Source organism: Gorilla gorilla, chromosome 11 (assembly GCF_029281585.2).
Source record: "Gorilla gorilla gorilla isolate KB3781 chromosome 11, NHGRI_mGorGor1-v2.1_pri, whole genome shotgun sequence".
Lineage (NCBI taxonomy): Eukaryota > Metazoa > Chordata > Mammalia > Primates > Hominidae > Gorilla > Gorilla gorilla.
In genome coordinates this window covers 79,953,948-79,979,050 of record NC_073235.2, presented here as the reverse complement: position 1 = coordinate 79,979,050, position 25,103 = coordinate 79,953,948, and the positions used below count along the sequence as shown (strand labels likewise).

Sequence of the window (25,103 nt, the reverse complement as noted above, 5' to 3'; positions counted from 1 at the left end):
ATTAGACTCTTTTCCCTTTTAAGAATACTGCACGTTAACACTAAATTCAGACAACCCTAGAAATAAAGGGCTAATATTAGATATGAAAAAAAATACATAAAAGTGGGGCATTCTAAAACACATGGGTCCAAATTAAGTGTTCATTTGTTTTCTTAAAAAACAAAGAAAAAGAAATGAAAATAAATATTTACAAAGAACTCATATTAAGCATAATGTATATGATATATTTTAATCCCTGAAATCAAAAAAGAAAAGATTAGTGTCTAGAAACTGTTAGTTTATGTACTTTAAAAGGAAAGGAAAAAACATAGTCCTGATAAATGGCATTTTCACTATAGTTCTTATCAATCAGTCTTATAATCCATCAAGAAGACAGACAGAAACCACCCTACCATTATTCAGTTGGTTATAGATGTGAAATGTTTTCTGTTTCTTTATACCAGCACAAAACAGTAAGTGACAGGGGGTGGAGTATAGATAATCTATCAAATACCTTCGATTAAACACAATTTCCTTTTAAAAACACACTAGTAGCATGCTTTATACATACACTATTATCACCACAGAGTAAGAGGACAATGAATTTTCTATTTTACTCTAGTAGAACAAATATCACGAAATTGACATTAATGTAAAAATCTAGGAAAAATACAATGTTTAATAATAATATATATATGATTAGACAAGAGCAACATATCAATCTAACTTCCTAAAAATTTTGGATGTAAACCAAAACAATATTTTAAATTTACTATCATAAATTACCACAAATTTAACACTAAACTGAAATTAATAACTACTTTGAGACATGCAGTCTGTTTGGAGACATTAATGCCTAGTACTTTAATAATTGCTTGGTGATATTAGAATCTTAGCTTTTAACTTTCTTTCTCTTGGCATTATGAACTTGAAGCCATACCCAAATTTTGCAGCAATATCATACACTTGTTTTTCATGTTGAAGAACCTTCTCACGATCCCCCTCAAACAGTAATGTGGCTACACTTAGCTGATTTGGGTCAAATCCTTTAAACTACAGAAAAAAAAAAATTTATTATTACAGATAAGTCTTATCCTACAAAACAATAAATCAAAATACATTTTGCTCTTTTCCTTCTGATCTGGGCTCAAATACACTGATTTCTTAAAAATTGAGCTTTGGAACTTTACATGTCAATCACTAAGAATGTTTAATAAACCTATTTAGGTCATTACAATGTAGCAAAGCTATTCAGCATAGAAAAAACACTTTATTTCAAAGTATGCCACAGTGTTAATCATAATAACATACTGCTTATGTAAATACAACAAATAACTTGTTGAAATAATAACTATGATAAAGAATCAAATAAAAAACTGCAGAATGATAGAATAAAGTAGCTGGATATATTGGGCGGGAAGCAAAAATCAACAACATCCCTACATACTAACAATAACTTCTTATTAAATAAAGTTTTCAAAGGCGATCTTATGCATAAAACTAAAACAGTATCTAACAATCTTAAAAAGAAATATATTAGGAAACATATCTAAAACACATCCAAAAAAAGATGAGTAAGACATATGCTCCCAAATGCATAAACTAAGTATTATAAACCACTCAATATTTCTCCAAATTAATGTACTAGTTTATTCCAATTCTAATAAAAAAACACAATGAACTTCCTAAAATGATGAAAAGTTTCTAAAATTTTTCTAGAATAATAGGTGATGGTGATAACAAGGAAAATTCTGAATAGCAAGAGGGAAAAATAGACCTACAACAATGAAATCTATTTAATTTTTCGAGAACAAAAAGCTCATTAAAAAAGACTGAGATGCACTAAAATGGAGTCTATTTCTTAGATAAGTGTATAAGATATGAGGCATAGCAAATCAATGTATGAGAAGCACAGATTAATTAATGGTGCTGCCACAACTGGTTAACAATTGGAGGAGCAGGAGGTGAAGACTAATTTAGATCTTTTTCACATAATAAAATTGAAATAAATACAAATAGTAATAAAGACTTTTTTTTTTTAATTCTCATTTAGTATAAGAGAGAGAGAGTGAAGAAAATGGCCCTGATCATATTTCTGGAGGAAGGAAGGCTTTTCTAAGCTTAGACTATATTAAATAATCACAGGAAAAGATATAAAAATTTGAAACTTTTACACCAAAAAAGAAAAATCCCTATTAAAAAAGGAGATGCCTGACTGGGAAAAAAAATTACTTACAACATTTATGACAAAGGACATCTAATAATTCCAATCTCAAAAAAAGATACATCAAAGTACCAAGAAAAAAACATGAAGCTGCACCCCCCCCCCCCCCACCTGGCAAAAATAACCATATCCAACGAATTCACACAAAAATTAGATCTAGAAAATAAAAGAAAGTGTTAACGTTCAGTCTCATTGGAGCTTCAAAAAACATGAACTAGAAGAAAGTACTGTTTTCCCCCTGGTAAATTAAAAATGTAACAAAAAGAATCCCACATGGAATAACAAGGATGCAAGGAAAAGAAGGCACACATGTATTATAAGATGGCTTAACACTCTAGGAAAAAAATTCAACAATCAAAGGTTAAAAAAAAATCCACACTCTTATTTCACTTTATGGATACCTTCCATAAAGGAAAAAATTCAAACTATAGAAAATGTTATGAAAACAAAACTGTTCAAATGCAGTGTTATTTTTAGAAGCTTCAAAACTGGAAAAGAATTAAAATTTTCTGAAATTGACTGCCTGATTTACTTAATATTTATTCCAACATGAAAAATTGTAATTCTGAAATGTACATAGCAACACGGAAAAAACACCCTTATAACAGGTGCATGTGGGAAGAAAGCAGAAAACAGATATCTTAAGCATTTAAAATTTTAGCATTTTATAAAAATTCTTACCTTTGTAATATAAAACTTTTTTAATCCATCCAAAAATGATGTAAAAATAGAGGAAACCTGAGGTTTAAGAGCATGACCTAAGAAGAGAAAAAAGTTTATATTAATAGGTTATTCTATGTTTTTCAGAAGATCAAGAAGCTACTCCAACTTAGAATCCTAAAAGAAAGTAAAAGTTTTCACAACTTTAATTTTTAAAATCTTCCCGTGTTATTTACATAAATATTTATATTACGATATATAGTTATATTAATATTTGCTACTTTTATCTTCTTTCAAATGTCACAAACAACTTTTTATTTACAAAACCCATTATCAATTTAATTTTTTAAGTCAAATTACTACATGTAATTAATACTACACATAGTTTAGGTTTTCTTTCAACGGTATGGTTTACACATAATAAAATTACTTCATTAATTTTTATTTCATTAAGAACACCCATGGCGGCTGGTTTTACTTTTTTTTTTAATTATATAGAAACTATTCAGAACTATAACCAAATATGGAGTTAATGCCAAGTTTAAGGTTGTTTCTTAATTAATTGTTAATTCATCCAGAATTCTTGGCATAAAACTAGCAATTGCTTCCTTAATCACACCCGGAGAGTTAAAATTGCCAAAATAACATAAATGGAGTCTCAAAGTCTGTTAAATTAACATCTTTGCCTGCAGATTAGGCTTAATTGAGTGAAAACCTTTTACTGTTTTCTCACTTTTCAGAAAGTAGTAACGACTCAACTCCTATGATTGCTACATTTAAGAGTCATGCATCTGGCCTCAGTGTTAGCAGCCCAATTAAGAAAAAGGTGTCATACTATTTATACAAAATTTTTATAAAGAATTTCAGTCTTAAGTAAGTCAAAATTATCTCCAAATAAAAAGTTTCTTTTTTAAAAAAAGCCTTTAAGGTTTGGGGATTTTGTTTGTTTTTAAAGTGTAGGCCCTTCCTTTCCTTCTTTTAAAATAGGTGCAAAGAGCAAACTAGCTGTTTCTAAAACTATCACTGGTAGTTTTTTTCTATCCATTTTTTATAAGAATCTCAATCTGTAATACTACTTACTACATTTTTGCTGATTATAATAGGAAACTGTGTTACATAAAAGACCAAGTAATAGAAGTCTTAACCAGAGGCTAAGAATTAGATATCTATGCTATACCTGAGGCATTAAAAAACAACAACAAAGAAACAAACTGAACTGCAGGTTAGATAGAGATCAACCTAGCAATCTTTTTGAGCTCCTGGATCACAAGTAAGAGATACGCTTGGGGATTTTTTTCTTTTATTTTAAACTATCAGAGATGCTTCCTAGTATAACTAGCGCTTTAAGAGACAATTTCTAATATCTATAAAGATAGAAATAACATATCATCAAAACATTCATTTCTGGTCCCAAATGGAACTCATCCTATATTAACAACAATTAGAAATACATATATAAACATTTATATATTGAATGTGCATGTTGTGTTCTTGGCAGAAGTTGAAATTATCTATTCTTTATACAAAAGCCTTTATACAAAAGATTCATTTATCTTTATACAACGCATGCGGACTCCATATGATACTACTCTGATATGAAATAATCATTAAGGGTAAATGTTCACCTTAACTCATCGAGATTTATATGCACAATTTCCATTAATGCTAGTAGAATTACTCACATACATCTGTGATACTAAGGTGACATGATAGCTTTGAAGAATAAATTATTGTAAAAGTGATACTGACTTTTAGGTGGGTCAAGTATTAGTATCAACTAGATAATATTATCTTTCACTTTTTCTTAAATATGTTGCCTAACAATATAATTACATTTTAAATATATTCTAGCTATTGTGGGTTGTTTTTTTTTTTTGAGACAGAGTCTCACTGTGTTGCCCAGGCTGGAGAGTAGTGGTGTGATCTCGGCTCACAGCAACCTCTGCCTCCCCGGTTCAAGCAATTCTCCTGCCTCAGCCTCCCGAGTAGCTGGGACTACAGGTGCTCGCCAACATGCCCAGCTAATTTTTATATTTTTTTTTTTTTAGTAGAGACAGGGTTTCACCATGTTGGCCAGGCTAGTCTCAAACTCCTGACTTCAGGTGATCCGCCTGCCTTGGCCTCCCAAAGTGCTATGGTGGTTTTTTAAAATATTAAACTCACTTCCAAATTTACTAGCTGGACAGTTTGATCAGTGAATTTTCTGTCATTTCAATGTTAATCAAGTCATTTAACAGGATTTATTAATTATCTATATTTTAAAGCAGTGGTTACAGACAGTGCAAAAACCCTTGGGCTTTGTAGTCAGACAAATCTGGGTTCATCCCCAGCTCTACCACATATGATTTGTGGACCGTAGTCAAAATAATGAGTCTTTGAGTCATTTGTAAAGTGGGGATACCACTCTGACGAACAGTCATGAATAGAATTTTATAAAGTGTGCTTTTGACAATGTAATCAGCACTATGCTATCTAGGATTTGTTCACCCCCTTGCCAGTTTGATGATTAATTGAATCAACATATAAATGCCTATTATGTGACAAGTGCAGGTGATAGAAAAATGACTAAGAAACATACCCTAAATTTGAGAAACTTTGGTTTATAGAGGACATCTTTGGATTATTTCAATATACACAATGATATATATCATTTCAATATACTAAAATTAGATAATGTCAATATAATGTATTAAGAGTTGTACCTGAAGTAGATTATATTAAAAATATTAACAACCAATAATATGGCATGTGCTTTGTTAACAACCAATGTGGTATAAACACCGACCAATCAGCCATACGGTTAGTGCAGGGTCTGGGGCACCTTTTGTTGTGCTAAGCATTATTTCCTCTTTTGCTTGATCATGAAGCCATGGCAGGATATATTAATGTAAAGACTTCAATTAAAACTGAGAAATAAAAAAGGTTATATAGACAGCCAAAAAGCATGATCAGATCTGTATTTCAAAAGGATCACTTTGGTGGCTAAGTAAAGGGCAGAGGGAGGGGAGACACAGTGAAGACTAGAGAAGGTAGAACCTATGATACCACAGATGGGAGTAAGCTAGAGGGGAGCAAGTAAGTATGTTTTCAGGTATAGTAATGAGAACATGGAAGAGGGATGACAGGAAGACTTTCTTTAAACCTTCACTTTAAATTGTTATGGACTCCAATATAAATAAGTGTGGCCAAATCATAACTAATTTTATAAATGCCTAGGTCTAACATTGTTTACAACAACAATAACATATAAATGAATAACACAGTCTTATTAATTAGATGCATGGCTCTCTTTAAGACCTAGATCTTTAAATGCAGGCCAAAACACACCAGTGGTTTTTCACTTGATTTAAGTATTTCATTACTTATAGAACATATTTATCTTAAACTTTTGTCAGTAGTATAGTATTTTGAAAGTAATTTACTTAAAGAAATAAACAATTATGACTAACTTAGAAGAATGTAATTTTAAAACTCTTGATATGTTATGAACCTGACTTTAGTTAAGTTTCTATGTAACTATAACCATGCTTCCCTAAATTAAAATCTCAGCTTACTTTTAGACATGACAAAAGCCTGCCTATCTTTGCCTTTAGTATTTATTACTGAACGATCACTCCCAAGATTTTAGGAATTGTTTTGAGGGTATTTAAATTCTATAAACTTAAATCCCAAAGTAAATTTCACAATGTAACTACAACCCATTATCATATCTTTTTCCCAAGACCACCACCCACTCTTCTATGTTATTTAATCTACCCAATCAATCAAATCAGTCTAGGTGTTGTCTTCAACTCCTCCTTTTATTTAGCCTTCCACATCCAGTTAGCAAACTGATTTTCTGAAAATCTATCATCCGTTCTCTATCTCCATTGCTGCTGCCATGCTCAAAGCCCTCAAACTTTGCTTCTTGAGCTGTTTCATCTCCTAGTGTCTCTCCTCCATGCATGTACCCTTCTAATCTATCCTGCACAATGCTGCCAGAATGAGCTAAGATGTAAAGTTGATTGATTTTATTCTTCAAAGAAATCCCACTGCTGACAAGACAAAATCCAAATCTATCCTGAAAAGCCCTAGCCCACCCAACCAACTTTATCTCATGTAACAACTCTAACTCCACCCTCTATTTGAGCCACACAGAACGATTTGAAGTCCCCTAACACACATCATTGAGTTTCACACCTTCACATTTTTGCTGCCAAGTGAAGAAGTCTGGTTGAGAAGAAGAGACATCTAGGCAAACTTATATTCACCTTTGAAGATTTAGCTCAAGCATCTCTCTTATAAAAGCCTTTTCTGACTCTTTATCCTCAAGCAAAATCAAGAAGAATCAATTCCTTCATTTGCAGCCCATGGTATCCAGTGCAGTCTTCTTTCACAGGCCCTCCAACACTGCTGCCCTCGCTCATTTATGTAATTGTCTATCTTCATTAGACTGACATCTTCCTGAAAGGCAAGATTGACGTTCTTTCTACCTCTGCACTCCGTACTCTTCCTACTGATGTTTCATAAATTTCTGTGGCTAAATGACATTTTAAAATTACCACTCCTTACTTACCAAACTGAAACTGCTTGTTGTCCATGAGGCGAATAGATGCCGGAGCACATCTCTGTTTTAAAAAGAAAAAAAAAGTGATACAAATTTAATACAGTAAGAAGCTAGACAGGTAGAATATGAATATTATCTTTCTATATTTAAGAGATCAAGAGCTTAGTTCCTAAGGACTTACAGAGGAAAAAAAGTTAACTTTTCATATATTTTTATGAAGACAAATATCAATGACTTCTATAAAATATTTGGAGAGAAGAAATCTACAGATATAGATAAATAAATACAAACATAAGTTAACAGATTTTAAATTTATCAGCAGAAAAAGCTGCCTAATGTCTGGCAAAGACATATGAGAATATCCTAAAAGAAATACCAGACCCCAAAGTGGATTATTTTAAAACAAAGATGTTTCTAAAACTAAAATCAGTATTATGCCATTTTATGAACTATACTGTATTTTATCCATAGTAAAGGTAGAAGATGAAGACATTCTGACTTTTAGATGAGCACTATTTCAGGCAAACCACACAGCCTCCAAAAATCACTTAAAACACAGACACATGCACACACAGCTTTGAAGTCATATTCCAAACAAAAATTACATTAAAACTATGTTATTTTCTATTTTGTAGTCTTATTAAATGTATAATAGTTTAAAAATGTTAAAGAAATGTACTACCTGAGTAATTTCAAATATTGGCATAAGGGTATCTTTGTAGTTGGGTTGATACTTCTAAAAACGTTACCAGTTTCCAAAAATACTAAAGGAAAATCAGTTTTCTTCACATTTACAAATCTGAAATGTTTTTCATAAAGTGGGCACATTGACTTCTAATAAAATATACAAAGCCTGATTAGACCAAATTTCTTTTCTTCATAAGTAGAATATACATATAACATATATATTTATATATTCTAGCTTAAGCACATAAGTAAAATATGAGACAGTAACAGCCACTCTGTCATTCATAACAAAAACATTTCAAGTTCCTACCAGCAACTTGTAAATTCCATCTCCTGCTATCAACCACATTCTACCGCACCTTTATCAATGGCAAGTATTATTAATGAAAACAATTCACGTAAGTACACATATATCACAAAATGGGAGGGGATGGGCGCAGTGGCTCACACTTGCAATCCTAGCACTTTGTGAGGCAGAGGTGGGCAAATCACTTTAGGACAGGAGTTCAAGACCAGCCTGACCAACATGGCAAAAGCTTGTCTCTACTAAAAACACAAAAATTAACTGGGCGTGGTGTTATACACCTATAATCCCAGCTACGTGGGAGGCTGAGGCATGAGAATCACTTGAACCTGGGAAGCAGAGTTTGCAGTGAGCGAAGATTGTGCCACTGCACTCCAGCCTGGGCAACAGTGCAAGACCTTGTCTCAAAAACAAAACAAAACAAAACAAAACAAAACAAAACAAAACAAAAAAAAGGGGGGGGGGGAAGGAAAGTATATTACATTTAGTATAGTAAATTTCTATGGGTATTTAATCTTTAAAACAACTAAAATATGCAGATCTTGATTAAATCTTGGTTTGCAAACACTATTCATAAAACATATCTTGGAGATAACTGGAATAATCTTATATAATGAATATTAGATGGCATTAACAAATTACTGTTGATTGGCCAGGTGCAGTGGCTCACACCTGTAATCCCAGCACTTTGGGAAGCCAAGGGAGGCAGACTGCCCGAGGTCAGGAGTTCAAGACCAGCCTGGCCAACATGGTGAAACCCCATCTCTACTAAAAATACAAAAAAAAAAAAAAAAAAAGAAATTAGTCAGACATGGTGGCACACACCTGTAGTCCCAGCTACTAAGGAGGCTGAGACAGGGGAATTGCTTGAACCCAGGAGGCAGAGGTTGCAGTGAACCACTGCACTCCAGCCTGCTGGGCGACAGAGCGAGACTCTGTCTCAAAAAAAAAAAAAAAATTACTACTGATTTTCTTAGACATGAAAATGGTATTGTAGTTACAAAGAAGAACACTACTCTGTCTTTAGGAGACGGTGCTGATGTATTTAGGTTAAGTGCTGTAAAGTCTGCAACCTAGGCTGGGTGTGGCGGCTCACACCTATAATCTCAGCATTTTGGGAGGCTGAGGCAGTGGATCACCAGAGGTCAGGAGTTCGAGACCAGCCTGACCAACATGGTGAAACCCCATCTCTACTAAAAATACAGTATTACCCAGCTGTGGTGGTGCATGCCTGTAATCCCAGCTACTTGGGAGGCTGAGGCAGGAGAATCACTTGAACCTGGGAGGCGGAGGTTGCAGTGAGCTGAGATTGCACCACTGCACTCCAGCCTGGGCAACAAGAGCAAAACTCTGTCTTTAAAAAAAAAAAAAAGTCTGCAACTTAATTTCAAATGGTCCAAAAAACATATACACGTACATGTTAAACAGAGCAAAAACTTAATGATTGTTGAATATATGAAGTGGATAGACAGGTGATCACTGTACCAGTCTTTCAAATTTTCTGTATGCTTAAAATTTTCAAATTAAAAAGCTGGAAAAAAGGCAAGAAAGCTCCAGGGCAACTGCTGTATCATATAGCAACTAATATTCAATTATATTGAATGTGATTTTAACTTGATAATCAAGTCACATAAGCTAGCTATCCAGTATTCCTATTAGTATCAAGGAGGCATAGTAGATGGTAACAGACAAACACTATCAAAAAAGAACTAATAAGCTAAAGAATTTTTTTAATTTTAGATATTAAATTATTTTAACATGGACTTTTTTGAAATTATCTAATTCAAACCAACAGTTTTAAAGTCTCATACTTCAATAGTACCAGATTTTTAAAAAGCCAGTAGAGTTTTTCAGTTATTGTCATAACTAAATGCTTATATAAGTAAAGCACTCAAAAATAGCATCTAGGTTGGTTTATGATCTCCTGGTAATTGATATTTGTAAATCATTGCACATCATTCTAAATATACAAAGCTGAAAACGTTTCTTATAATTCAAAATAATTAAAAGTTACCACTACAGTTAATTAAATGGAAGGTTGTATAATCAAGAGATCAAAATAATGTTACTATTCTTAAAAAACAACATCAATTTGAGTTACTATACGTACAGTTAAGATTAGGTTATGTTTCCACTGCTTTAAAACTAATTTGGTAGGTTTAAAAAAACCACAAAAGATTGCTTTTAAAAGTTAGAGACAGCACAAGTTCTGAGAATTTGAGCTCTAAATTCACTCCCATGTTATTTACTAATTCAGGGCTGAGAGTATTCCACAGATTTTGTAAAGGAGGGAAAAAGGTCCTTGAGTTAAAGTGACCCCTGCTGGTAAGTGATCAAAACTAACCTGAGAGGGAATATTTTTACAAATTTTAATGATGGGTTAATGATAAATTCAGGGAATTCAAGAACACTCAGACAGAAATTGCTTACTAAAACTGAGCTAATGAAATAATTGATTTCTTTCCTGCTATGATAAATGTACCCTTACTAGAATCTCTCAAATCATCGAACTTGTACCAAAGTATATTTTATACTTAATAGTCTGAAACTATATGAAACCTGATATGGACTAATACAGAAATATCAGTATACTTTTTGTACTTTAATAATGAAATAAATAACCACGACGACTTCACAACATGGATACAAGACTGACTTAGTCAAATTGCTGGCAATTTCTTCCCTTTAGGGATGCTACTACCAGGAATTTACTTGATTGCATAATCTGAATAGTAAAAACTATTCTGATTAGTCTTATTTACTTAGTACTCTCTGCACTAACTTAAAAAGCAACATACTTCTCAATCCTATCATTTTATTTAAAAATATTTCTTCGGCCAGGCGCGGTGGCTCACGCCTGTAATCCCAGCACTTTGGGAGGCCGAGGCAGGCGGATCACGAGGTCAGGAGATCGAGACCATCCTGGCTAACACAGTGAAATCCTGTCTCGACTAAAAATACAAAAAATTAGTCTGGTGTGGTGGCAGGCGCCTGTAGTCCCAGCTACTGGGGAGGCTGAGGCAGAAGAATGGCATGAACCCGGGAGGCGGAGCTTGCAGTGAGCCGAGATCGCACCACTGCACTCCAGCCTGGGCAATAGAGTGAGACTCCGTTTCAAAAAAAAAAAAAAAAGAAACATCAAAATATTTCTGCAAAACTGGTTTTTCTAAAACTAAGTCATAGCTCTTACTTGTCACAGAAAAAATCAGAACTTGCAATTCAGATGAGACATATTTGAGAAGGCACCTCTTAAAAGACTAGTTACCAGCAAAATAAATTCAACATTAACATATATTTCACATGTCTGAGGGGTTTCTGCTAACATAATGTCATAAGGATAAACTATAAAACTATAAGCATTGAATGGCAGCCATGTAACTCTGGTCCATGGCTAAGGAATGAATTATACTTGATTGAAAACATTTGTTTCCTCAAAGGGTAAATCCACATCCTATGTAGACTCTGGAACAGCCCAAATTCTTGAGCCTAGAGACTACATTGGAAATAGTCTATCAATCTCATGTTGTATCAGAAGCAAATGCTTCAATACTAAACTCCATGTGCTATACAAAAATTTGGGCACAAAAAATTATCATAATATGCAACATCCTCACTAGAAGTGAGGAACCACATATAACTGCATACTATCCATTGCATTATGTTGGTTATCAAGCTAAGAGCACACTACCTCAAATAAGGCACACAACAAAATTGATTAATTTAAAAGTTCAAATCCCAGCACTTTGGGAGGCCGAGGCAGGTGGATCACAAGGTCAGGAAATCGAGACAATCCTGGCTAACACGGTGAAACCCTGTCTCTACTAAAAATACAAAAACAAAATTAGCAGGGCATGGTGGCGGGCGCCTGTAGTCCCAGCTACTCAGGAGCCTGAGGCAGGAGAATGGCATGAACCTGGGAGGTGGAGCTTGCAGTGAGCTGAGATGGCACCACTGCACTCCAGCCTGGGTGACAGAGCAAGAATCCATCTCAAAAAAAAAAAAAAAAAGTTCAAAAAAGGCTATGTAAAAAAAGATAATCTGTTAAATGTGAATTTCTGGATATAAAAACTTAAAATGTAGACAAATTCCTCTTCTAACTAATAAGTCAGAGTTGGTATCACAGATGAAATGATAGACTATTTAAGGCTACAGTTATTACTGGTTGGTCATCTTAGAGATGACATACTGACTTACAGCTAGGAGTCTGTTGATAAACAATAAGAACTTTTTATTTTGACAAGTCAATTGTTGCTTGGTTTTAAAGAACAAAATAATACATAATAGGGAGTGAATATTGCCCTCCACTTATATTAAGGAAAAGACCAAAAGATAATGCCAGTCTCCTAATTATAACTTTATAGTTTTTCAGTTTAGTAAAGGTATAATAACTTGTTCTTAGTGGCTTCTGGTAGAGAACATGTCTCATAACTGTCTTAATTTTGCTGGATCAAACAGTAAATGATCCAATTAACCAAACACTTGAATAGGGTTATTCTCTCTGCTTCAGAGAAAAAAAAGCATGACACAAAAAAAATGATTTAAAATAATTTCAGTTTCTCTATGTAATAAATACTCCCAAGAATTACTGTTGAATAAAAAGAAGTTTTAAGTGTTTTATAAGGTAAGTGCTAAACCTGACTCCTTCTAATTTATTTGAACTCCTCCAAGATAAATTAAGTTTAAAACAGAACAATTCGTAAAATTTATGTCTTCCCAAATTATAATCTAAAATCACTAAAACAAACAAACAAAAAACCCCAAACCTTTATCAGTTTAAAATTGTTTAAAATAAAAGTGATAGAAGGAAGGAAAAATTACCCTCTGTCAAAAGGTAGTGGGAAGAAAAGCTGCATTTTCATCTATAATTCTAAAAACCTAGTTCAAAGAAACTAGGTTTTACTGAGAAGAGTTTTGAGAGGAATGAGTACTAATCAATACCAAATACAGTTTTTCCTCTTGTTGGAATAAATGCTCCTCTCAAAATACCATAGGGCACTACTCCTAAGTTTTTATTGAAAACAAACAAAAAAACCCAAACTTCAGAAACTGCTTCTGAGCTTGTTTTAACACTCGGTTTTCCTTTTAACCTTGTAAAGACATCGTTATTTCCAAACTAACAATTTTATTTATCTCTTTCAGAGAATAATAACACGTTATATCTAACATTGATATGCTGATTAAAAAACATTATTTTCCTCCTCTTCATAGGCTACAGCAGGAAATGTATTTTCTGAGAAAGTCTTAAAAATCATTTACCCATCTACTGAATAAAGTAGGAGATTATACTGGACTGCCACTTATGAGAAAGAATCACATTAATCTTCCACTAAATCCTCCTTTCTAGCTTCTCACAAGGCAGTGAAGTATTGAAAGAGGATACTTCCTCACATGGACAAAGATCGGATGAGAGACTTTAGTAGAATCCTTCTGCTGCTAGTATAAGGTTGCTTAATTTATTTCCTTCAGTAAGAATAGTAATAAAAATATACATATAGCCCACTTTGCTATTTGTGAACAGTCATGTATGTTCTTTCCCAAAAGATATTTATCCAAAATTACAGTTTCCCATTTCAAAAGCAACTTGAATCTGAAAATATTGCAAAGATGGAAGTGCTATAAAATGACAGTGAAGAATTGCAAGCAACCAATTCATTATTCAATCAAGAATTTGGCACAATCATAAGCCATGTACCATCTACTTTAATGGATCTTAATTCCCCTGCTATCAACTGAAATTCCAAATCCCAAATTGAACAATGACTAGTGCCAAAACCTGATTTTTTCAATTTTTCTGCCTGAAAACACTATTACAAAGGAAGGCAGCAAATACTGTACCACTCTTGACATATGAGACTTGTATGTTCTACAAACTAATATACAACTTTCCCTAAACCATTATAAAACCTTTTATCCATTTCCAGGTAAGATAAACATTAATGCCTCTCTACATGTGCATTATAATAGAAGTAAAATATGTAGGCTTCCAAAACTGTTAGATGTCCAAATCCCAGTAACTACTCTTAGCAATTGCTCCATTATTAAGAGTAATGATCAAGAATAGAATATTATCTATCTGGACTTTTAAAATCAGTTTCAAGTAAGACAAACTTTCTAGTCCATAATATTTATATTTCTAAAAACTGTCAATTACTAAGTACATAGAACCGAATTGTCATAGCTATAGACTAGAAAGGATCTTTCTTTACGACCTGCTTTTTTAACCACATGGTAGCACTGTCTATCAATCGTCTTTATTTTGTTCCAAGATATATAGCTAATACAGTTTTTTTTGTTTGTTTTTTGAGACAGGGTCTTGCTCTGTTGCCCAGGCTGAAGTACAGTGGCATGATCATGACTCACAGCAGCCTCAACCTCCTGGGCTCAATGGATCCTCTCACCTCAGCCTCCAGAGTAGCTAGGACTACAGGCACATGCCTCCATACCCAGCTAATTTTTGTATTTTTTATAGAGACAGGGTTTCGCCATGTTGCCCAGACAGGTCTCAAACTCCTGGGCTCAAGTGATCTGCCTGCCTCAGCTTCTTAAAGTGCTGGGATTACAGATATGAGCCACCGCACCTGGCTCACTATAGTTTTGTGTAGTGAATTTAGATTATAGTCATTGGGTGAACATCCTAAGAATTTTTTTAAATGAGTAAAAGGACAAGTTTCACTGATTTCTGCAAGGATGAAGGAAAATTCCATACTTGCTTTTCAATAGTACAAGTAGGTCTTCTGTGTCACTTTCTATCAGTGGCATATTGAATTGTAATAAAAACTGTATCAGATTATACCAACTATTTATGGTGGAAATGTTGGAAATCAACATTTCCATCGTAATGAAATTATAAACTTAGTATTTTGATACATTTGTACATCACTTCTTATTAATGAAATTTAAGATAGATTTACATGTAAGTATTTGCAGTGTGGAAAAGTAGATGGAGCATCAAGAAAACATAAAATATGCACACATCTAATTAAAAGCTTTATGAGTGTACTAAATCTGTGTTCTATAGAGGGGAGATATTATTGAAGGGGCAGAGTTGGTCAATACAGACTGAACACGACCTCTCTGAGATCTTTTGTTGAAAATAAATACAAATCCAAACTACTTTTATAACTTCTGTAATTTTTTTAAAAATCTAATTTGGGGCCGGGCATGGTGGCTCACGCCAGCAATCTCTACACTTTGGGAGGCCTAAACTGGAGGATCGCTTGAGTCCAGGAGTTCAAGACCAGCCTGGGGAACACAGGGAGATCCCATCTCTACAAAAGTTTAAAAAAAAAATTAGCCAGGTATAGTGGTGTGTGCCTATGGTCCCAGCTATTCAGGAAGCTGAGGTGGTAGGATCACCTGCATCCAGGAGATTGAGAGGCTGCGTTGAGCTGTGATCGTGCCACTGCACTCCAGCCTGGATGAGAAAGTGAGACCCTGTCTCAAAAAGGAAAAATCTAATTTGGCATTCATACTTTTTTCATAAAATTAGAGGCAATAATGGTGAATTAGAATTATGTCATTCAAGACTTGAACAAGAAATGATATGAACTACAATTCTTTAATAACACTTTTTGTGGCTGGGAATGGTGGCTCACGACTGTAATCTCAGCAATTTGGGAGGCCGGGGCGGGCAGATCACCTGAGGTCAGGAGTTCGAGACGAGCCTGGCCAACACGGCAAAATCCCATCTCTACTAAAAATACAAAAAAAATCTGCTGGGCATGGTGGTGGTCGCCTATAATCCCAGCTACTCGGGAGGCTGAGGCAAGAGAATTGCTTGAATCCGGGAGTCAGAGGTGGCAGTGCATCGAGATCGCGCCATTGCACTCCAGCCTGGGAGACAGAGTAGGATTCCATCTTAAAAAAACAAACAAAAAAACACACTTTTTGTGTGGGGGAATAGTGAAGCTCATCAAAGACAGAGGGAAAATAAAACTATTTAAGACAAGCAGGGGATGGAATTTTCCTTCATCCTTACACAAATCAGTAAAACTTGTCCTTTTATTCATTTTAAAAAATTCTTAGGATGTTCACCCAATGACTGTAATCCAAAATCATTACACAAGGATAAATCATAATATAAAATGAAAACACTTGAAATTTTAAAAGCTGCTCATTAAGAACAGTCTGAAATTAATGAAAATATATATGGAAACATCTTTGTTTTATTTTTCAATTAGTGAACTTCTGGTCATTAAAAAAAAAAAAAACAACACCCTAGCTTCCTGTTCTTTTATGTATTAATTCATAGGCAAAACCATAAGGCTCTGCAAGTTCTTTTACTTCTTAATATCTGGGGTATCTTAACTTGAAACTCCTTTCCTCTGCCTTTGAATGATGGAATATTTTAGAAACAAGTACCAGAACACACTGGAATGTCACCACTCAGTGCTCAGATGTTACTTTAGTATAACAAATACTATTTACTCCAAAAACTTATCTCCAATCCTCCTCTACTTAATAATCCTTTAATGTTTTAAATATTATTGCCACCTCATCATTTTAGCAAACATGGTGTTAATACTATATACTCTAGCTCCCTAACCATAATATCGTATTCCCAAAGTTCTAGTGAATTAGGGCCTCTAATGTAAGGATTTCAACTGTTACTAATCACTTCTGCCTTACCACTACCAGAGTAACTTGCCACAAGTCCAAGAACGCTTATTCCAGGACCCTACTTCCTTTTGAATCCTCTCCCTACCCAGGAGTAGTCTAGCAATCAAGATCAAAGGACCTATACTAAGTCCAGCAATCTAACTGACAAGTGAAGCTACTTGAAAATTACAAAAATTACCACATCAGCTGGTGAATTAGGTGGTCATATAGCTGTACTTCATGAAAGCGGGAAGCTGCCAGACAGAATGAGTGTCTTAGAAAGTAAAACTTTATGAGTGTATGGAATAAACAACACTGGGAATGATATATATATGTGAGTAAATAATGTATATATTTTTTCTCATTTTAAAGTTCTTTAAAGCATTAATAGTGGTTGTCTTGAGATGATGGGAAAATGAGAGACTCTTCATCATTTTACATTTCTGTACCTTACAAATTCCAAGATAAACATAGACTACTTGCTCGATATGATTCCTTTGCCTCAACAGATTCTTCCTCCACACTGCTCTGGATATCAGGAAGCTGACCTATATGGGTCACATCAAAAACTCCCTTGTCCTCAAGATTCTACTTGGGTATAGCTAATAGAAGTATTAAAATTTCAGGAGTTTGAAGAAAGAAAAAAAAAGAGAGGCTAGAGTACATTCCCTTGACTTCCTCCCTGCTGGGAAAAGTTGAATTAAGAATTATTCATTGACAGTTGTAGTTTAAACAATAAACCAAATGCCGAGAGAGATGTAGAAATTTCCATACTGACAGAACTAAATACATAGATAAAATTACTTAGCATTATCTTGTCTTAAAAAAAATCTTAATAATATATTTTTTAAGGAGGGGAGAAAATAATTCTTTTTAGCTTATTACACATACTATATTCCTTAATTTCAGCTATAGCTTAGATAATATTATGAAACAAAGTATAGCCTAGTAGCAGCACATTCTATGAATTGATGAAGTTGAATTACCTATATTTAAATTTTGGGGTCTTTGATATTTAGCCATTACTTTTAATTTCAATAAATGTCTCAATTTAAATTAAATATCACTTCAATTAATCATAAAATATCTTACCCAAAAATAACTTAAGACACATAACAGTCAATAAAAGGCAAAGTCATCTGAAGCTACCAATCAAAGTACTATCTTACCTTGGCTTACAATCATATAGCCATCTAGACCAAGAAATAGGTTTGATAGCAATATACTTACTCAAAGAAACAGTAACTGCACTTAAAGGATGACTGTACAACACTACCTTTTCATATAGAACTGGGTAAAAACCACAAATATAATACAACTAAAAATGAAGATTAGTTGTAACATATCACAATCAACTATGTAGTAGAATTTGAAAAATATAAATACATAAACATATATATGTATATATATATATTTTTTCTTTTACCTGTTTTGCAATTTCTCTTAAACAGGCTACTCCTTGTTCAAAATTAGGGAAAGCTACTGAGCCATACTTTTGGTATTCAGGGACTGGTCTGATTTTTATTGTAGCTTCTGTTATTACACCAAGAGTTCCTGAAAAAAAGAAGGGGGAATAATCCAGTACATCACATGACAATTTTCTAAATCATATTTAAATCTATTTAATCTATTAATTCAATTTATTATGCACATTTAAATTTATCAAGTCTACCTGGGGAATAATGGCTACTCAAGTCATTCTAGAAAAAATTATAAAATTAAGCAAATTTTACAATTTCTCAAAAAAGCTTTAGGAATACACTTTACTTAGTCATGTACAAATATTTTTCAACATTTTAAAGTAAACTTTCTCCAAGAAGGTTACTTTTAAATGGTTTTTAAAGTATTACAACTTATTAAAATAAAAAAATTGAAAAACAATGGGTTCTTATGTCTCATATGTATTCAGACAAAAGTGTATTTTGATATTTGTGCTTAATTTTAGTCTTAAAAACAATTTATTGGGCAAAAAAACCCTAACCTACAATGAGAATCTAAGATGATAGAAGAAATCTGAGGAAATATTATCTTGCTTTTTTTCCTAAGAATTAATAGAAAGAAAAGATAAAGGCATTACTGAGATGCCCTTTTAAGAAACAAAAAATACCAGATGGAGACAAAGTAGTCATTATAAATATCTAACATAAGATGACCACCAATAAAAGAAATGCTCTTTAAAAAGAAAAAATAAAAACACACACACAAATTAAAAAATGAAAAAACAAAACAAAACAAAAAGTAAAAAAAGATTAAAAAAACAAATGCTCTTTTCTTTATTATAAGAGGGACTAATTAGAGAGGAAAAAATAAGTTAAACTATTATATTCACAAAGCCAAGCTTTTCAAATGAATGGTTTCTGATGTACAAATATTAGAAATTAATAACTTTATTAGTAAATTTTCTGAGCATCATTTTTAAAAAAGAGTAAAGACGGGGAGAAATCCTTAAAACTGCAGATCTTCATAACACAAGAAATTTAAAAGTTTCACAAAAACCAAAGCTTCCAATAAGTTTACAATACAATTAAAACAACTTGTCAATATATAACACAGGATTAAAAACTATGACAAGTCTATGAAAAGCAAATTACATTAGATCACAATATATTCACCACATATACACATGATTTCCTACTGACGTTATAAAATAACTATGACTTGTATGATCATAAAAGCTCTGCAAGTTTGGCTTGATAAATATTTTAATACAAAATAGATATGTCTTACAAAATTTAAAAGATAACAAAAGTGACTAAACGTTCTCTTTTGTTTTAGCATCTTTACTGAGACATAATTTAGACTACAAAATTCACCCATTTAAAGTGCAAAATACAATTTATTTTTTATTAATTTTTTAATTTATATATATATACTTTTATTATACTTTAAGTTCTAGGGTACATGTGCACAACGTGCAGGTTTGTTATATATGTATACATGTGCCATGTTGGTGTGCTGCACCCATTAACTCATCATTTACATTAGGTATATCTCCTAATGCTATCCCTCCCCACTTCCCCCCACCACAACAGGCCCCGGTGTATGATGCTCCCCTTCCTGTGTCCAAGTGTTCTCATTGTTCAACTCCCACCTATGAGTGAGAACATGTGGTGTTTGGCTTTTTTGTCCTTGCGATAGTTTGCTGAGAATGATGGTTTCTAGCTTCATCCATGTCCCTACAAAGGACATGAACTCATCATTTTTTATGGCTGCATAGTATTCCATGGTGTATATGTGCCACGTTTTCTTAATCCAGTCTATCATTGATGGACATTTGGGTTGGTTCCAAGTCTTTGCTATTGTGAATAGTGCTGCACTAAACATACGTGTGCATGTGTCTTTATAGCAGCACGATTTATAATCCTTTGGGTATATACCCAGTAATGGGATGGCTGGGTCAAATGGTATTTTTTTAAATTTTTGAGATGGAGTTTCGCTCTTGTTGCCCAGGCTGGAGTGCAATGACACGATCTCGGCTCACCACAACCTCTGCCTCCTGGGTTCAAGTAAATTCTCCTGCCTCAGTCTCCCGAGTAGCTGGATTACAGACATGCGCCACCATGCCTGGCTAATTTTGTATTTTTAGTAGAGACGGGGTTTCTCCATGTTGGTCAGGCTGGTCTCGAACTCCCGACCTCAGGTGATCTACCCGCCTTGGCCTCCCAAAGTGCTGGGATTATAGGCATGAGCCACTGCACCCGGCCCCAAAATACAATGTTTTGCTTTATATTCACAGACATGTGCAACTGTCATTACAATCTAAGTTTAGAACATTTTCATCATCCCAAAAAAGAAACCATATCCACTAAACAAACCCTCTCCATTTCCACTCCCACACCCTAGCCATAGTCAACCACAAATCTATTTTCTGTCTATACAGACTTGCCTATTCTGGACATTTCGTGTAAAAGGAATCTCATAATATCTGGCCTTGTGACTGGCTTATTTCACTTACCAAAATGTTTTCAAGGTTTATCCATGCTATAGCATGTATTAATATTTCATTACTTTTTAATTCCCAAATATTGTTCCATTGTAAAGTATAACTCACTTTGTTTATCTGCTAATCAGTTGATGAACATATGGGATTCTACTTTTTGGCTACTATTAATAATGCTGCAATTAACATACATGTACAAGTTTTTATCTGGACACATGTTTTCCTTTCTCTTGAATATATATCTAAAGACTTTCTTAATTTCAGAAAAAATTTTGATCCTATTCCATATAATATCCTGACCCCAGCTACCTTTTCCCAAGGCTAAGTTCCAGGTGAGTGCAGCTGGGAGGTAGTGCTCCCCTGTAGCTTTGGGCCCCAACTGTGGGACAAAAGCTCTACCTTGAGTGTAGCACACTAAAACTGGGGTTTCAATCCCCTTGTCCTGGCTCATAAAGGGCTGGTTTCTTGCCAGGAGAAGCAAACCTAGATAACCTAATTTCCTTCCCCACTTTCTCCCAGCATTCAGCTCCTAAAGCAGAGGTGTTACTTAGATAGAAACATGCCATTGTCCCCACCCCTAACTCCTGAGCCATGGTTCAGAGATTCTCTCTGGGGAGAGAAACAGGCCATAAGACCGATAGCTCCTAATCTCTTTCCAATGGAAATGACTTTATTTGCAACAGAGCATGGTGAAGTCCAAGTCCAAGGACATTCTCAAAAACAGTGAATGATGTGGTAAAAAGGTAATTGGGAAGACACAGGTAGATTCACTAGAGATATAGCCTAAAATGTAGGCCATCTAGTTTGCCTGGGAGACAATGGGGAGGACCCCTCTTGCGCTCCCCCTAAAAATCCCAAACACTAACCTCCAGAACTATCCCTTCTAAAGTGTCTGAATTTGATTGGATTATTCTGGATTATTCTGATGACAATGTCACATCATTAAAGATTATAAATGAAGATAAACTATTAAGAAGAATCAAATAGAAATTCTGGAGTTGAAAAGCAAAATAATTGAAATGAACAATTCACTACAAGGGCTTAACAACAGATGGTCTCTGGCAAAAGAATGAATATCAAACTTGAAGATAGATGTATAGAGATTATGCAACATGAAGAACAGAGAGAACAATGGATGGTGCCTCAGAGAAATGCAGGAAACCATTAAGCACACCAATTTACGTGTAATGGGAGTACTGGAAGAAAAACAGAGAAAGGAGCAGAAAAAATTATTCAAAGAAAGAATGGCTGAAAACTTCCTAAATTTATTAAAAACCAATAACCTATACATCAAGGGAGCTCAACAAATTTCAAATAGGAGCAACACAAAGATATCCACAAACAGACACATCGTAGTAGGAATGCTAAAACTCAAAGGCAAGAGAAAAATCTTGAAAACAGCAAGAGAAAAATGACTCATCAATCACAAGAGAAAACTCATAAAGTTAACAGCTGACTTATCAGCAGAAACAATGAAAGTCAGACAGTGGTGAGATAATATATTCAAAATGCTGAAAGGGAGAAAAATGTGTCAACCAGCAATCCTACATCCAGCAGTTATCTTTCAAAAATGAAAACAAAATAAAGACATTCCCAGATAAAAGCTGAGAGGACTTCATTGCTGGAAAACCAGGCTTACAATAAATACTAAAGGTAACCCCAAACAGTAATTCAAATTAATATATACAAAAAAGAGCACTTTTGAGTCTTCTTCTATTTTATGTAATACAAAAGATAGTATTAATGCATATTTCTTCTCCTTTCTTCTCACATCTGATTTAAAAAGCATTGGTATAAAACAATACATATATGATGTATTTTTGGATCTATAACATATACAAATGTGATATATGTGCCAATACTAGCACAAAAGAAGTGAGTGAAAGTAAAGCTCTATTGGGCTAAGGATACGATTACAGATGGTAATGTAAACCCACAGGAACAAATGAAGAGAAGCAGAAAGGATAAACAAAATGGGTAATATAAAAAAAGTTCTATGTCTAGAAATGTTGAATATCCCTTATCTGAAATGCTTAGGACCAGATGTGTTTTCAATTTGGGATTTTTTAAATCTTGGAATATATGCATTATACTTACCAGTTGAGCATCCCAAATCCAAAAATCCAAACTCCAAAATGCTCCACTGAGCATTTCCTTTGAGTGTCAAGTCAGTGATCAAGAAGTCTCAAATTTTGGAGCATTTTGGATTTTGGATTTTCATGTTTGGATGCTCAACCTGTACTTGCTCTCCTTTCTTCTTTCAGCTTCTTTGAAAGCCAATTATATATAGTGGTAATGTTAGCAATGTATTGTTGGTTTGTAACATTTATAGAGGTTACTAAGGAGGTAACTCAAAAAAGTATACTGGAAAAAATCACTAAGGCAATTAAAATGCGACATTAGAAAATACTCACTTAAGGCAAAAGAAAGCAATAATCACAAACTACAGAAACAAAAAGACATGAGACCCACAGAGGGGGGGGGGAAAAAGGCAGACATAAATCTGACCATACCAATAATAACATTAAATGTGAATGGACTAAACAACCAAAAGAAAAGACAAAGATAATGAGACCATTTTTTTAAAAAGATCCAACTATTTGCTATCTACAGAATCTACACTTTAAATTCAGAGATACGACTAGATCGAAAGAAAAAATATATATAATGCAAACAGCAAACACAAGAAAGCTAGAGTGACTATATACTAATATCATACAAAACAGACTGAAACAAAATATTACTAGCTATAAAGAAGAACATTTTATAATGATAAGCCATCAGGAAGACAAAACAACAAATATAAACAGAATGCACCTAATAACAAGGCACAAAAATATATGAAGCAAAAACTGACAGAAATGAAGGGAGAAATAGATAATTCAACAATAACAGTTGGAGACTTCAATGCCTCACTTTCTATAACGGACACAACAACTAGGCACAAGACCAAGAAGGCAATAGGACTTGTACACTATAAACCAATTAGACCTAACAGAATAGAACACTCCACCCAACAACAGAAGAATGTACATTTATTTCAAGTGCTCACAGAACATTCTCCAGGATAGACTACATGCTAGCGAGGTCATAAAATAAACTTGAACAAATTTTCAAAGACTGAAATAATACAAAGTATGTTCTCAAGCCACAATGGAATGAAATAAGAAACTGATAAGAAAGAAATTGGAAAGCTAACTAATATGTGAAAATTAAACAATACACTACTAAATAATCGAGTCAAAGAAGAAATCAACAGGGAAATTGGAAAACAGTTTGCGAAGAATGGAAAGGAAGACACAATATACCAAAACTTATCAGATAAAGTAAAGCAATACCTAGAGAGAAATTGTGATGGTAAATATCTGTACATATTTTTTTAAATCTCAAATAGCCTAACCTTCTACCTTAAGCTACTAGAAAAAGAAGAGCAAACTACATCTAATACAAGCAGACAGAAGGAATTATTAGAGATTAGAGGTGAAATTGATGAGATCAAGGATAGAAAATCAATAAAAAATAATCAATGAAACCAAAAGGTAGTTCTCCAAAAAGATCAATAAAATTAATAAATCTTTAGCTAAAGTGACCGAGAAAAAAAGAGACAGGACACAAATCACTAGAACTGGAAATAAAATAGGGGATATTACTAGTAATCTTACAAAAATAAAAAGGATTATAAAGGAACACTATGAACAACTGTATAGCAATAAATTACATAACTTAGAGAAAATGGGACCGTCATTTACTGCGTGTGGGAATGTAAAATGGTGCAGCCATGCTAGAAAACAGTCTGGCTATTCTTCAAATGGTGAAACATAGGGTTATGACTTATATGGCCAGCAACTCCACTCCTAGGCTATAAACCCCCCAAAAATAAAAATATGTCACACAAAAGTTTGTACATAAATGTTTAATGCAGCACAATTCATAACAGCCAAAATGTGGAAACAATCTCAGTAATGAATGGAGTAACAAAATGTAGAATATGCATGCGGTGGAATATTATTCAGTTATAAAAAAAGGAATGAGGTACTGATACAACAACTGTTGAATCTTTAAAATGTGGTAAGTGAAAGAAGCCAGTCATAAGATTACATATTATATAATTCCAATTCTGTGTAATTTCCAGAACAGGCAAATCTATAGAGATCAAAAGAAGATC

At 33.8% G+C, this 25,103-nt stretch overlaps 1 protein-coding gene across 2 annotated transcripts in view; it reads right to left on the bottom strand.

The window, feature by feature from the left end:
• Window positions 1-25,103, bottom strand: part of AGPS (alkylglycerone phosphate synthase) — a 157,745-nt gene that overhangs the window by 43,304 nt on the left and 89,338 nt on the right. For both annotated transcript variants that reach the window (XM_031008691.3, XM_063695017.1), the window contains exons 11-14: window positions 18,425-18,552; window positions 7,419-7,470; window positions 2,885-2,961; window positions 920-1,032 (exon numbers count right to left, since the gene is read on the bottom strand). In XM_031008691.3, coding sequence (XP_030864551.1) covers window positions 920-1,032; window positions 2,885-2,961; window positions 7,419-7,470; window positions 18,425-18,552 — 370 coding nt within the window. The remainder of the gene's footprint in view (window positions 1-919; window positions 1,033-2,884; window positions 2,962-7,418; window positions 7,471-18,424; window positions 18,553-25,103) is intronic.